The sequence below is a fragment of the Megascapheus bottae genome, chromosome X, assembly GCF_031878675.1.
Source record: "Megascapheus bottae isolate mThoBot1 chromosome X, mThoBot2.hap1, whole genome shotgun sequence".
NCBI lineage: Eukaryota > Metazoa > Chordata > Mammalia > Rodentia > Geomyidae > Megascapheus > Megascapheus bottae.
In genome coordinates, this window is record NC_143547.1 from 87,880,397 (window position 1) to 87,892,535 (window position 12,139).

The 12,139-nt window shown below is 40.3% G+C and overlaps 1 protein-coding gene across 6 annotated transcripts in view; it reads left to right on the forward strand.

Moving 5' to 3' along the window:
- The window catches only part of Ocrl (OCRL inositol polyphosphate-5-phosphatase), a 56,346-nt gene extending 44,463 nt beyond the window's left edge, over positions 1 to 11,883 (forward strand). For 4 of the 6 annotated variants that reach the window (XM_090326822.1, XM_090326825.1, XM_090326823.1 and 1 more), the window contains 6 exons: positions 2,668 to 2,691; positions 6,103 to 6,219; positions 6,978 to 7,062; positions 8,362 to 8,489; positions 9,172 to 9,283; positions 9,504 to 11,883. In XM_090326822.1, coding sequence (XP_090182948.1) covers positions 2,668 to 2,691; positions 6,103 to 6,219; positions 6,978 to 7,062; positions 8,362 to 8,489; positions 9,172 to 9,283; positions 9,504 to 9,628 — 591 coding nt within the window. In that variant the 3' untranslated portion in view covers positions 9,629 to 11,883. The remainder of the gene's footprint in view (positions 1 to 2,667; positions 2,692 to 6,102; positions 6,220 to 6,977; positions 7,063 to 8,361; positions 8,490 to 9,171; positions 9,284 to 9,503) is intronic. The other 2 variants (XM_090326828.1, XM_090326827.1) reach the window with 2 other exon arrangements.
- The last annotated feature ends 256 nt before the right edge of the window (positions 11,884 to 12,139 follow it).

The window sequence follows — 12,139 nt, forward strand, 5'->3', positions numbered from 1 at the left end:
GTAATGTACTTATCTGACATATGAAATGGTAGCCCTTCTGTACAATACCTTAATAATAATAATTTTAAGTATACTTGCTTGTGCTATATAGCTAAATTCCAAAGCACAGTTAGGTGCAGATGACCCAAGCATTATCAGTCTTTACTGACTAGAATCCACTGTGTTTACTATGTCAATATTTTGGAAAGTCATTTAAAATGAATGTGCTGGAGCTTGAAATTTGTGTTAATGATAGATTTTTCTATATGAGGACTGTTTACTCTAGCCCTTATGTGTTATAAAAAAAATCTATTGATTGACCAGCTAACAATCATTGTCAGAATCAGCCTGTTTTTATTAACGAATATTTGATGCATGATCTACAAGTGCAGTACATACAGGTTTTGGGTTAAGTATAAAGATGAAAATATTTTAAACCTGGATAACCATGGCTTGGGAGTATACTTACTAGAAGGATATAAAAATTATAGGCAGGGAGTTTGGCCTAGTGGTAAAGTGCTTGCTGAGCACGCACAAAGACCTGGGTTCAGTTCTTCGGTACCACATACATAGAAAAAAGCTAGAAGTGGTGCTGTGGCTCAAGTGGTAGAGCACTAGCCTTGAGAAAAGTCTAAGGACAGTGCTCAGGCCCTGAGCTCAAACCCAGGACTGGCCAAAAAAAATTTAATAGCAATTTGGTGATGAATTCACCCCTATTGAATATCTTCACTTGCTATTTACTTTACCTTACTGATCTAGCCACCTATTTCTTGTTCTGTTAAGAGTATGTATAGTTATATGCACTAATCTTTTTTTTGCCAGTCCTGGCCTTGAGCTCAGGGTCTGAGCACTGTCCTTGGACTTTCTCAAGGCTAGAGCTCTACCACTTGAGCCTCAACACCACTTCCGGCTTTTTTCTATGTATGTGGTACTGAGGAGTTGAACCCGGGTTTTCGTGCATGCTAGGCAAGCACTCTACCACTAGGCCAAACTCCCAGCCCTGCACTAATTTTTTTGAGAGCTTCAGTTTCCATGCAGTTTTGGGGGAAGGTATTTTAAAATTCTAATCTCCCATGTCTAAATAAGTCCATTGTATTGTTTTAGCTGCACTGTCTTCTAGAAACATTCTTCTAAAAGTAAAGTCTGGGGTAAAGAATGATTTTCCTTGCACTTGTGATATACCATTGTTGCCTCACTGAGGAATTTGCTTCCTTTTTTTAAAAAAAATGTGAGCATCACATCACTTTTTACAAAGAGAAAGCATTTTTTTTTCCAGTCCTGGGCTTGAGCTCAGGGTTTAAGCACTGTCCTTGGACTTTCTCAAGGCTAGAGCTCTACCACCTTAGCCTCAGCACCACTACCGACTTTTTTCTATGTATGTGGTATGGAGAATTGAACCCGGGTCTTCGTGCATGCTAGGCAAGCACTCTACCACTAGGCCAAACTCCCGGCCCTAGAGAAGGCATTTTTATCCTTTCCATAAAGGTCATTGAACTAAATAGATTTTATTTACTTTAGAACCATTTTAGTAGTAGCCTTTTTGTTAAGGAGGTTTACTAGTATTACTGTTTGCAAAATTGGGACTAGTGTTGAATGAAATATTCTTTATATCTACTTATGCCTGGTACCCAGAGGAATAAAGTCTCAATATAAATTCCCTGCTCTGCATCAGTACTTAATTGGTTCTTTTGAGTCTTCTATATAAAGTTGTTTCAATCCATTTCTTTTCTTAGGATACTGGGGATTGAACCAGTATCCTAAGAAGCGCTCCACCACTAAGCTGTATCCCCTGCCTATCTACTAATTTGATGGCTTCTGCCACTTGAGCCAAATCTTCAGCCCTGACTATTTTCATTCTGTATAGAATTTGCAATGAAGCCAGGTGCTGGCGGTTAACATCTGCAATCCTAGCTAGTCAGGAGGCTGAGATGTGAGGATTGTGATTCAAATCTAGCTCAGGCAGGAAAGTCTGCGAGACTCTCACCTCCAGTTAATCACCAAAAAGCTGAAAGTGGAGCTGTGGCTCAACTGGTAGAGTACCAGCTTAGAGCAAAAATGCTACTTTCCCCCTTCCCCAGCTTTTGTATCTGATACCCACTAGAAAAATAAAAACAGGTAAATGATGGATCTTGTAATATACAAAGGCCTAGAATGAGATGCATTTACATTAGGGTTTTCAAATCTGGGGAGTCTGGGATGATGGCTACCAGAGGGCGATATACTATGGGGAAGTAGAAAGTCACTTGGAACACTACTTAGGAGGCTAACTGGGATGGAAGGATCTGCTTGTGAATGGCCACTGTCAGCTCCACAGACACGTTCTTCCTGGGAGGTGGCATTAGGGCAAGGTAAGAAGTATGCAGTGCAGCAGAAGAACAGGAAGTGTCCTCAGTAGGTTATTTGGCTGAGTTAGCAGCTGCTAGAAGGTTCAAAAGAAGTCTATACCTATGTGTTTCTTGAATGATATTTCCAATAAACTGCATAAAAAGTTAATGTGTATATTGGATAGCATCACATATGGACAGAACATTTCATTTTCTAGCCCTAATTTATTTGAAGAATCTAAAACTTTAAAAGTATATGTGTCTAGGAAGCTAGTGAATTCTAATGCTGATCTGTTTCTAATTCTGTAAAATAATTCTAATCATTTTATATCTGCCAATGACTTTTCTCCTGCTCTGCTCTCAGGAAGAAGACAGCTTCCTAGAAAAGGTAATGCAATCCTTGCTGCTTATGAGAGTTTCCTTGTGCTTGATTAACACTTAACTCTGGTCCCTGGAATTTGTCCCTAGGCCTTCCCGTATCAGAGACCTCTGACTCGGTGAGAATCCCATAAAGTCCTCCCCACTACCTTTGAGCATGTTCAAAGTATAGGAAAGTATTTGTAGACTTGTCAAGTTATTGAGACTAATTAGCTAATAAAAACAATACAAGTCCACGTTCCAGGTTTATGTATGTTTTTCATGGGACACAGGGCCTTGTGCATGCATTACCACTGAGCTACATCCCAACCTGATTAGCATTTCTGAGCTGAGAAATAAGTACAGAACTATCTTTTGTGTGTTTGGTGCTGGGGATTGAACCCAGGACCTTGCACATATGGGATAAAGGCTCTACACTGAGTTACATCTCCAGCTTTTGAATTGGGGGAAAGTACCACTTAAGTTGCCTCCTTCATTTCTGTTGTATTAAGAGTGATTTGGAGTTAGTGTTAACAATGATTACTGAAAGGCTCCATGCATACAGTCAAGAATACAGTTTGTGAAGTTAAATAAGATCATCAAGAGTCATTTGATCCACTCTCCTGTAATACAGAGGCCCCAAAAGGTTGAAAACCGTGTAAAAGTCCTACTTCTCTTGATAGTAGGGGTTTGGATAGAAGGCAGTAGTACTCAGCTTTCCTGAGTCTCCAGTGAAGTGCACCTTTTACAATTCTCACAGTCTGTCCATGTTCAGCTGGAGAGGTCTGGGTTCTACACAAGAGGTGCATGAGCTTGGTAAACATCCTACAGCACTTTCATACAGTGTCTAACAGAAGACCTCCCCATATGGTAGATTTGAATGAATTTTGATAGTGGTATGGTATTCTTTTTTTTTTGCTTTAGTTGATAGCATTGACATTACAAAGACAAGGCTTCTTAGTGAATATGTTTTGTGGGAGGAAGCAAAATGTCTTGGTTTCCCTTTGCAAGTCAGAGTCCACTGTAATTTTTGGATATTTTAAGAAGTGTTTCTCAATTTTCTTATTATATCTTTCTCAAAACTTCAGAGATACTCTGTGACATTTTGTATTACCACACATGAACTTGAAAATGCATAGTGGATGGTGTGTATAACCTACTGACATTTTATTAACCTTTTTTAAACTATTAATATTTGAGACAGCTGTTTTTCAGCCTTTCCCGATTAAGAGCAGACTGTGTTCTGTCTGTTCATCTTACACGGTGCCTTGTGTTGTTTTAATGCCCCAGTACAAGAAAAGTTTCAGTTGGATGTCAGATTTTTTTTGAAAGTACATGAATCAGTACTGAATAATTTATATATGGTAAGTGTGGGGGCATCTGCTAAAGAATCTGTACACACATTTTATTTAATCCAGAGAGTTAGCAAAGTGCCTTATGAAAGATTTAGGCTCAGATATCATGGTTCCCAAATTTAAAATGTGCCACCAGAATGAAGTCAGTGGGTGGGCTACAGGTAGTAGGAATACCAATGAGAGAATCCAAGGGAAAGAAAGAAGAGTAAATATAAAAATAGAGCCAGGCACCAGTAGCTCTCACCTCTAATTCTAGCTGCATGTGAGGGTAAGATCTGAGGATTATGGTTCAGAACCAGTTCAGGCAAAAATGTCCACAAGACTCTTATCTCCAATTAACCAGTTAAAAGCCAGAAGTGGAGGTATGGCTCAAGTAGTAGAGTACCAGCCTTGAGCGAAAATGCTAAGGAACAGAACCCAGACCGTGAGTTCAAATCCTAAAAGCAGCACAAAATAAATATGTAAAGAAATTTTAAAGGGTGAACATCTATTTTGCCCCCTGCTCTTATTTCATATAGAAAGACACAGCAGCTTCAAAAGGGCATCAGTGCTTATTAGAGACCTCTGTGCTGCTGTAGTTCTCAGAGATGGTAGTGAAATGCTCATTTCTTTTCCCTTAAAGCTTTATGGAATTTATAGGCTGTACAGTACTGGACAAGTTGTGGAAAGAGAGAAGGGTAAAAAAAGATGGTCATGGGGGCCGGGAGTTTGGCCTAATGGTAAAAAGCTTTCCTAGCATTCATGAAGATCTGGGTTCGATTCCTCAGTACCACATACATAGAAAAGCCAAAAGTGGTGCTGTGATTCAAGTGGTAGAGCTCTAACCTTGAGGAAAAAGCCCAAAGACAGTGCCCAGACCCTGAGCAGAGGCCCTAGGATTGGCAAAAAAAAATATGTGAGGGGTGTGTGTGTGTGTGTATGGTCATGGTTTGGTTTTCTTCTGTAAGATTTTCTGAAGGCTGACTTCAGAACCTCTCAGCCTACTTTGGATATCTTTTTCATATAATTGATACTCTTTGGGTACATAAACATAAGATATAACTAGGATGGGTTTCTTTGAGTGCGAGGGGAAAACTAACCATCTTCAAGTTTCAATTTGATGTAATTTATGTTGCTTCTGGATTTATCTCATATTGTTTCAGAAGAATCTAACAGATAGGCAGGTATAAGGAATAAAATCTAGAGATCTTTGCTGATCTGTTCAGTTAAGCAGTAACTCTTGGAATTAGACTGGAGACTTTTCATTATATTTCTGGGTCTTCAGCTGCTGTATCTCAGTTTGATTTTTCATTGTATTTCTGGGTCTTCAGCTGCTGTATTTCAGTTTATTTTCAGATCTTAAGTTTTAAAAGTTTTAGGGATCAACAGTAGAAATTACATCAAGTCTAAATTATTCATGTATGTGCGTCTGATGTCGAGTTTTTTTAATCCTTGAGCACTAAAGAACCTCAATTAAAACAACACTGAAAATGGTAAGGTTTATGATAAGACCTTAAGGAAGAGTAATTTAAAAGCAAACAGAAACCTGGGGCTGAGAGTTTGGCCTAGTGGTAGAGTGCTTGCCTAGCATGCACGAAGACCCGGGTTCAATTCCTCGGTACCACGTACTTAGAAAAAAGCCGGAAGTGGTGCTGAAACTCAAGTGGTAGAGCTCTAGCCTTGAGAAAGTCCAAGGACAGCTCAGGCCCTGAGCTCAAGCCCAGGACTGGCAAAAAAAAAAACAGAAACCTGTGAACATGGTCCTTTAAAAGACTATTTTACTGACAATTACAATTTATCGGTCCAAACTAACCATTTGTGTGCATACTCTACTATGACAGTATCACTGGAACATTGGTTCTTTGTCATCCTTGAAAGGATTTACACCATACAGTGCACATGCATGAAAAATATTATAAACTCAAATGAATTCCTAATGGGTGAATGAAGCATTTCAGAAAGGAAATCGCTTAACTGTGGAAATCATATTGCGTGCCTTCTGGTTAGAAGTGTCCCCAGTGAGAAGAGAAAAAAGAAAAAGTCTTAGAAGAAGAAGATCATATCATACCTGGAAATACCTTTGATTCTCATCCTTTGTCATCTATTAGGAGAAATCCCTTCTGCAAATGGTTCCCTTGGATGAAAGTACCAGTGAGAGACCCCTTCAGGTCCCCAAGGAGATCTGGCTTCTAGTAGATCACTTATTCAGATGTGCCTGTCAACAGGTAAGTGAGATAGACCTTCCCTGAAACTTCAGAGTACATTCAAGTCCTGTAGGAAGTGATGATGCCTCATGTCAGTGTAATGTTTTCTTCTCCAGTTAACCTTCGCACAGCAGCACTAGAGTGTCCTAAGACCATGATCTACTTGTGACAGAACCAGCACCAGAACTGAGAATGTCTACATACTGATTCCTAACACTTTCCCAGAGTACCTCGGTCTGTGATGTCTACTGTAGTTGTCATGAATTCATGACAGATTTTAAACTCTAAAACACACTTCAGATTCACTGCTTTAACTTAGTACCACACTCTTTCTATTCTAAATCATTCTCCTGGAAAAGAAAACTTAGTTGGACTAAATTGAAGGATGATATTCTCGGATGTGCTAAAGGCCAATAGCACCTGAAAACAAGGCTTATCATAAATGTGCCATTTCCCTGCTATCCTGTCTATATTTGATTGTCTTTGTGCTATTTGCACTCTGCCTTCTTGTTTGGAGGCTCTAAGTGGAACACCTGACTTTCCATATTACAGGTATAGGTTCAAACCACTGAAGATCATTTTCTTGTTTGAAATAAAATTTCCTATGTATTACAGAAATACTATAGGAAAACAATGCTGTTTTCATAACCCCATCCATAATCATCATCATACGTACAACAGTTTCCTCGTGCTCCCTGCTATCCTTGCATTCCCTGGCAATCTCCAGACTCTCAGGTGATTATCTTGCCTTGTTCACTTCATTTTGACTTCATTTGTAGGAGGACCTGTTCCAAACCCCTGGAATGCAAGAAGAGTTACAGCATATCATCGATTGTCTAGATACCAGCATTCCTGACGTAATCCGTATCCTTTCTACCCAAGGTTTACAATGCTACGTGGGTACTTAGCCAAAGTTCTTTTCTCACCTACATTTAATTTTTGTTTTCCCATATATTCTTTGTAATTGTCTTTTATGAGAATTACCAACCATCTTATTCTCTTTTTTTTGGCCAGTCCTGAGGCTTGAATTCAGGGCCTGAGCACTGTCCTTGATCCTTCACAAGGCTAGCACTCTACCACTTAAGCCACAGCACCACTTCTGGCTTTTTCTATGTATGTGGTACCAAGGAATTGAACCCATGCATGCGAGGCAAACATTTTACCACTAGGCCCCACTCCTGGCTGATCTTGTTGTTTCCTAATCCCTAAAGAATCTCATAAATTTACACTCAAGCTAAAGAGGAATCGAGGAATACACAAAAACTTTTTTATTGGCAGTCCTGGGGTTTTAAACTCAGTCTGGTGCTTGATATTGATTGGTAAATAACACTACTGCTATGAGCCATGTTTCTAGCTCCCTTGTTATTTTTTTCCCCCTGTGGGCTGGAACTCAGCCTGAGCACTGTCCCTGAGCTCTTCAGCTGAAGTCTACTGCCCTACCCCTGGGCCAAGTCCCACTTCCAGTTTTCTAGAGGTTAAGTGGAGATAAGAGTCTCAGTTCTGGGCTGGGAGTTTGGCCTAGTGGTAGAATGCTTGCCTAGCATGCACAAAGGCCCAGGTTCGATTCCTCGGTACCACATACATAGAAAAAAGCCAGAAGTGGTGCTGAGGCTCAAGTGGTAGAGCTCTAGCCTTGAGAAAGTCCAACGACAGTGCTCAGGCCCTGAGCTCAAGCCCAGGACTGGCAAAAAAAAGAGTCTCAGTTCCTTTTGTGCCCATCTGGCTTTGAACCTTGATCCTCAGATCTCAGCCTCCTGAGTAGGTAAGATTACAGGCATGAGCCACCATGATTGGCACCCTTGTTATTTTTTAGATGAGTTCTCACTTTTTAACCTGATATGGTCTCAGACTACAGGTCTCCTTCCTACACCTCCACATAGCTGGGACCAAGAAGTACACCATTATACCTGAGTTGTTGATTGAAATGAGATCTTGCTAACTTTTTGCTCATCTAGCCTTGCGCCTCCATCTTCTCAGTCCCCACCTCCCAAGTAGTTGGGAACTACTATGCTCAGTCTAGTACTTGGGCTAGTAAATATCAAACCCCCACTAAGATCATTGTGACCCCAAAAAAGGAGAAGAAGCCTCCCTGTTGAGAGAGCCAGTTAGGTATCTGCATGGCCTTTTTGTTGAATCACTTTCCTTTGACTGAAGGTGATACAGCTGGCAGTAATCACTCGGTGGCTGAAGCACTGCTCATTTTTCTGGAAGCCCTGCCAGAGCCGGTCATCTGCTATGAGCTGTATCAGCGATGTCTTGATTCTGCTCATGATCCTCGGATTTGCAGACAGGTGAGTTTCATTGGTCTAAGGATATGTTTGGGGCAATTCTTCTCTTCTCTCCCTCAGTTCATCAACTGTATGACACGCTTTGATTCATGACAGGTACCAGCATTAAGAGTTGAGACTCTTGAATTTTTAGTTGTGTTATTTCCTATTATCTTTCCCACCTTTTCCCCTTGGCCTAATCTCTGTTTACAGCAAACCTAGTAGGGTAACTATCTAAACCTTGGGATAAAAGTGGTGAAATAGATTATGCATAGAACTTTGGGTGTCATTATCAGGAAAGGTAAAGGACCTTTGGAAGCCTTCCTTCTGTTTCTTCTTGTCTTATATTTAGTCTTGAAATGAGTTTCATGCACCATAACTGAGATCAACTAACCTATGAATCACACTAGAGAGTATGGGAAGAAAGTCTCCATCAGTGCCAAGTGACACTGGAGAAAAAAACACTCAGACTGGCAGATGAAATGTTGGAGTCTGATGACTCATTGAACAGAAAATCCCACATAATATGAACACTCTTATAATTATAATTTGGCAAGTATTATGTTGGTTGTAGATAAAACAATAGAGGGTAATGACAAAGGGACCTAAAAGGGTTGGATTATAAGCTACTTTTCATCAACTATAAGGTCTTCTTACTCCTTTCTTCCACCTATTTTCCTCACCACCCCCCTATTTTTAAAACCAGATAATTTCCCAGCTTCCAAGATGTCATAGAAATGTTTTCCGTTACTTGATGGCATTCCTTCGGGAACTCTTAAAATTCTCTGAATACAACAACGTCAACGCCAGTATGATCGGTAAGGGTACTTCACAAGAATGGCTCCATAGGGGTGTTTGTGGAAGACAATCTGTGTGCATTTGTGCCTGATATATATATGTATATATATATACCTTCCTGAATGCTCAAGTCACTTCCCTCCTACAGCCCCTTTCCACTTCTACCCTTCCCATACCCTGAGGTTTTGCTCAAGTTTTGTCTGACAAAAGCTTTCCTTTTATCTTTCTTTCACCCTTTAGCTACTCTTTTCACTAGTCTCCTCCTAAGGCCGCCACCAAACCTCATATCAAGACAGACTACAAGTGATCGCCAGCGTGCCATCCAGTTCCTTCTGGTCTTTCTGCTTGGGAGCGATGAAGATTAAGTCTTATTCTGCCCAAGATTCTAGAGGAGGACGATCTTGGGCTCCAAGCATTTTGAAATGGTTTGAAAAATTACGTCATAGGAAGGATCTTTTGCAGAATTTCAAGTTTGGTTAATAGAACAGAAGGAAGTTTCCTAATTTCTCCTTTTATCCATATCCTACAGAGCAAAATACTTCTAGACATATATTGCCAAGCCAAAGTTATCACATTTTGATATTTCTGTGGTTTTTTTTCTTTGTAAGGCAAAGAGGTCTGTATTTACAGTTATTTTCCCCAGGAATGTGTTTGTTTTGCCCTCCCACCCAATTGTCACGATAGTTCTTGGTACCCTACACCCAGATTCTAACTTGTTCCATCCTGGGCCTACAGGCACTCATTGCTGTAGCTCATATTTGTCTGTTGTCCTTTGTACAATGCACTTTTGACCCACTCCTGTCCATATCATCCCTTTGCACTCCCCTCCCCTCATTCTATCACCTCAAAGGAAGTTTGAGTGAGGCTAGTGACTATTTCTGTGTTCCCAGTAGTTAGATCACTGTTTTCATGTGGCCATTACATGTATTTGTGTATTTGTCCTGCAGTGGTCTCTATATATCACTGTAACATTGGTTTTTTTCTGGATCCGCCCTGAGTGCAATCATATTGTCTTGTCTCTGATCACATTTAGTAACATAATTAGAGACTACAGAGGGGGCATCCCAAGATGTGTGAGAATCACAGTCAGAAGGGATGCACTTTACATAGTTCAAGAGTGACTGCATTTATGCTTCACAGGTCCTGCTTCCTTTCTATCTTTCCTGCTTATTATCCATATTTGGCATAGGATCCATCCTGGGTGTCAGAGGACCCATCTCCCATTTAGGACCTACAGCACAGTAAGAGGGAGTCTACGTACCTCAGGCGGGCCACTGTGGAACCTCTTCTTATAATCTTCTGACATACTCCAGGACAGACATCACCTCTCCAGGACTAACTCTGGACTCCACATCTGGCTCCATCAAGACAGGATTTAAAGACTCTCGTTGGTACCCAGTCACTATATTCAGTGCCCTGTAAAAGAGACTGACCTGTGGGACCTGCCATCCATCTTACCTCTCTCTCCGGAGATGACCTTCTAAGCTTTTTGTTTATTCAAGCTTTGTGGAACAGGCTTTTAAATAGTTAATTTGCTGATTGACATACAGGCCTCCAGCCATGGACTGCAAAACTGCCTGATGAAACTTGTTTCTTCCTGTTTTATTTTCTTTTCTTTATATCCACACTAAGTTGATTCATTATCACCTATTAACGTTGTATGCAAGGAGCGTAATGTCTAGGTTCTGGTGCAAACTTGGGAATTTATTGAATGACTCAAATGTATTCAAGGAGAGACCCAGGGGAACCTGCACCACTTAATGATTCTCTATTTCACCATCTCTTGAAAGCTGAGTTATTATTAATATAGGAATGAAGGGCATGTATCCTCCCATGTACTGGTCAAACTTTTTTTCTATTGAGAGGTAGAGATGTTTGAGTCAAATTATTGGTGCCAAATTGCTAAACATCTCATATGTTTAGAGCTACATCCACAGTGAATCTAGTTAATGACAAGATTGAGAACAGAACAATTCTGTTATATCCACTAGACCACAATATAATCTCAGAAAGAAGTAAATGATAGGAACAAGGTCAGGGTTTTAACAGGAAGCTATCCTTCCCATGCCCATTTTCTAGTATCTTGCCAATCTGAGTTCTTTGTGTGACCAATGATGTGGTTAGTAGGGGCTCTGTGTGGCATACATGAAGCGAGTGTCCTTTCTTCCTTCATCAGGCCAAAACACAAAGTTGATGTAATGCCTCAACTTTCCCAAGCAAATCCAGGGATATGTACAGGGTTGAGGATTTTTGACAATCTCTAGGTAGGGACACATAGGAAATCTACTTCCCTGCCATGTTTTTTTTTCAGCATCCCAATCCTTAATTCCTAATTCTTCCATGGTACTTTTCAAAAATTTAAGGGTTTCAGATCGAAGTGGTAGGGCAGGATTTTGCACCTATCCTTTTAGGAAGAAATAGTTTAAATCCATGGGGTAATGTAGCATTGGTCTTTCTTTCACCATTTTCTGATTCTTAATTTGTAATTTTTTGTTATATTTTCCCCAAAATGTCTTGGTCACTAAGCAATGCTGCTAGTGGGATTCTGTATTTCATGTCATCTTTCTTAAATTATAATTTATTGCAATTTTTTCTGAATAAATATATGTTGTGTGAAAAATCAGAGTGTGATCTTGAGAGAGAGCTGGGGAGACATTTCCCACTTTGCTATAGTGTCCATCAACTGTGCCTGTACTGTCATCAGTTGTCTTCAAGAGAAATACTCCTTACAATAATTCTCAGGCTGGGGGCCAAGAGTTTAGCCTATTGGTAGAGTGCTTGCCTAGCATGCACGAAGACCTGGGTTTGATTTCCTTGGTACCACTTGCGTAGAAAATTCAGAAATGGTGCTGTGGCTCAAGTGGTAGAGTGCTATC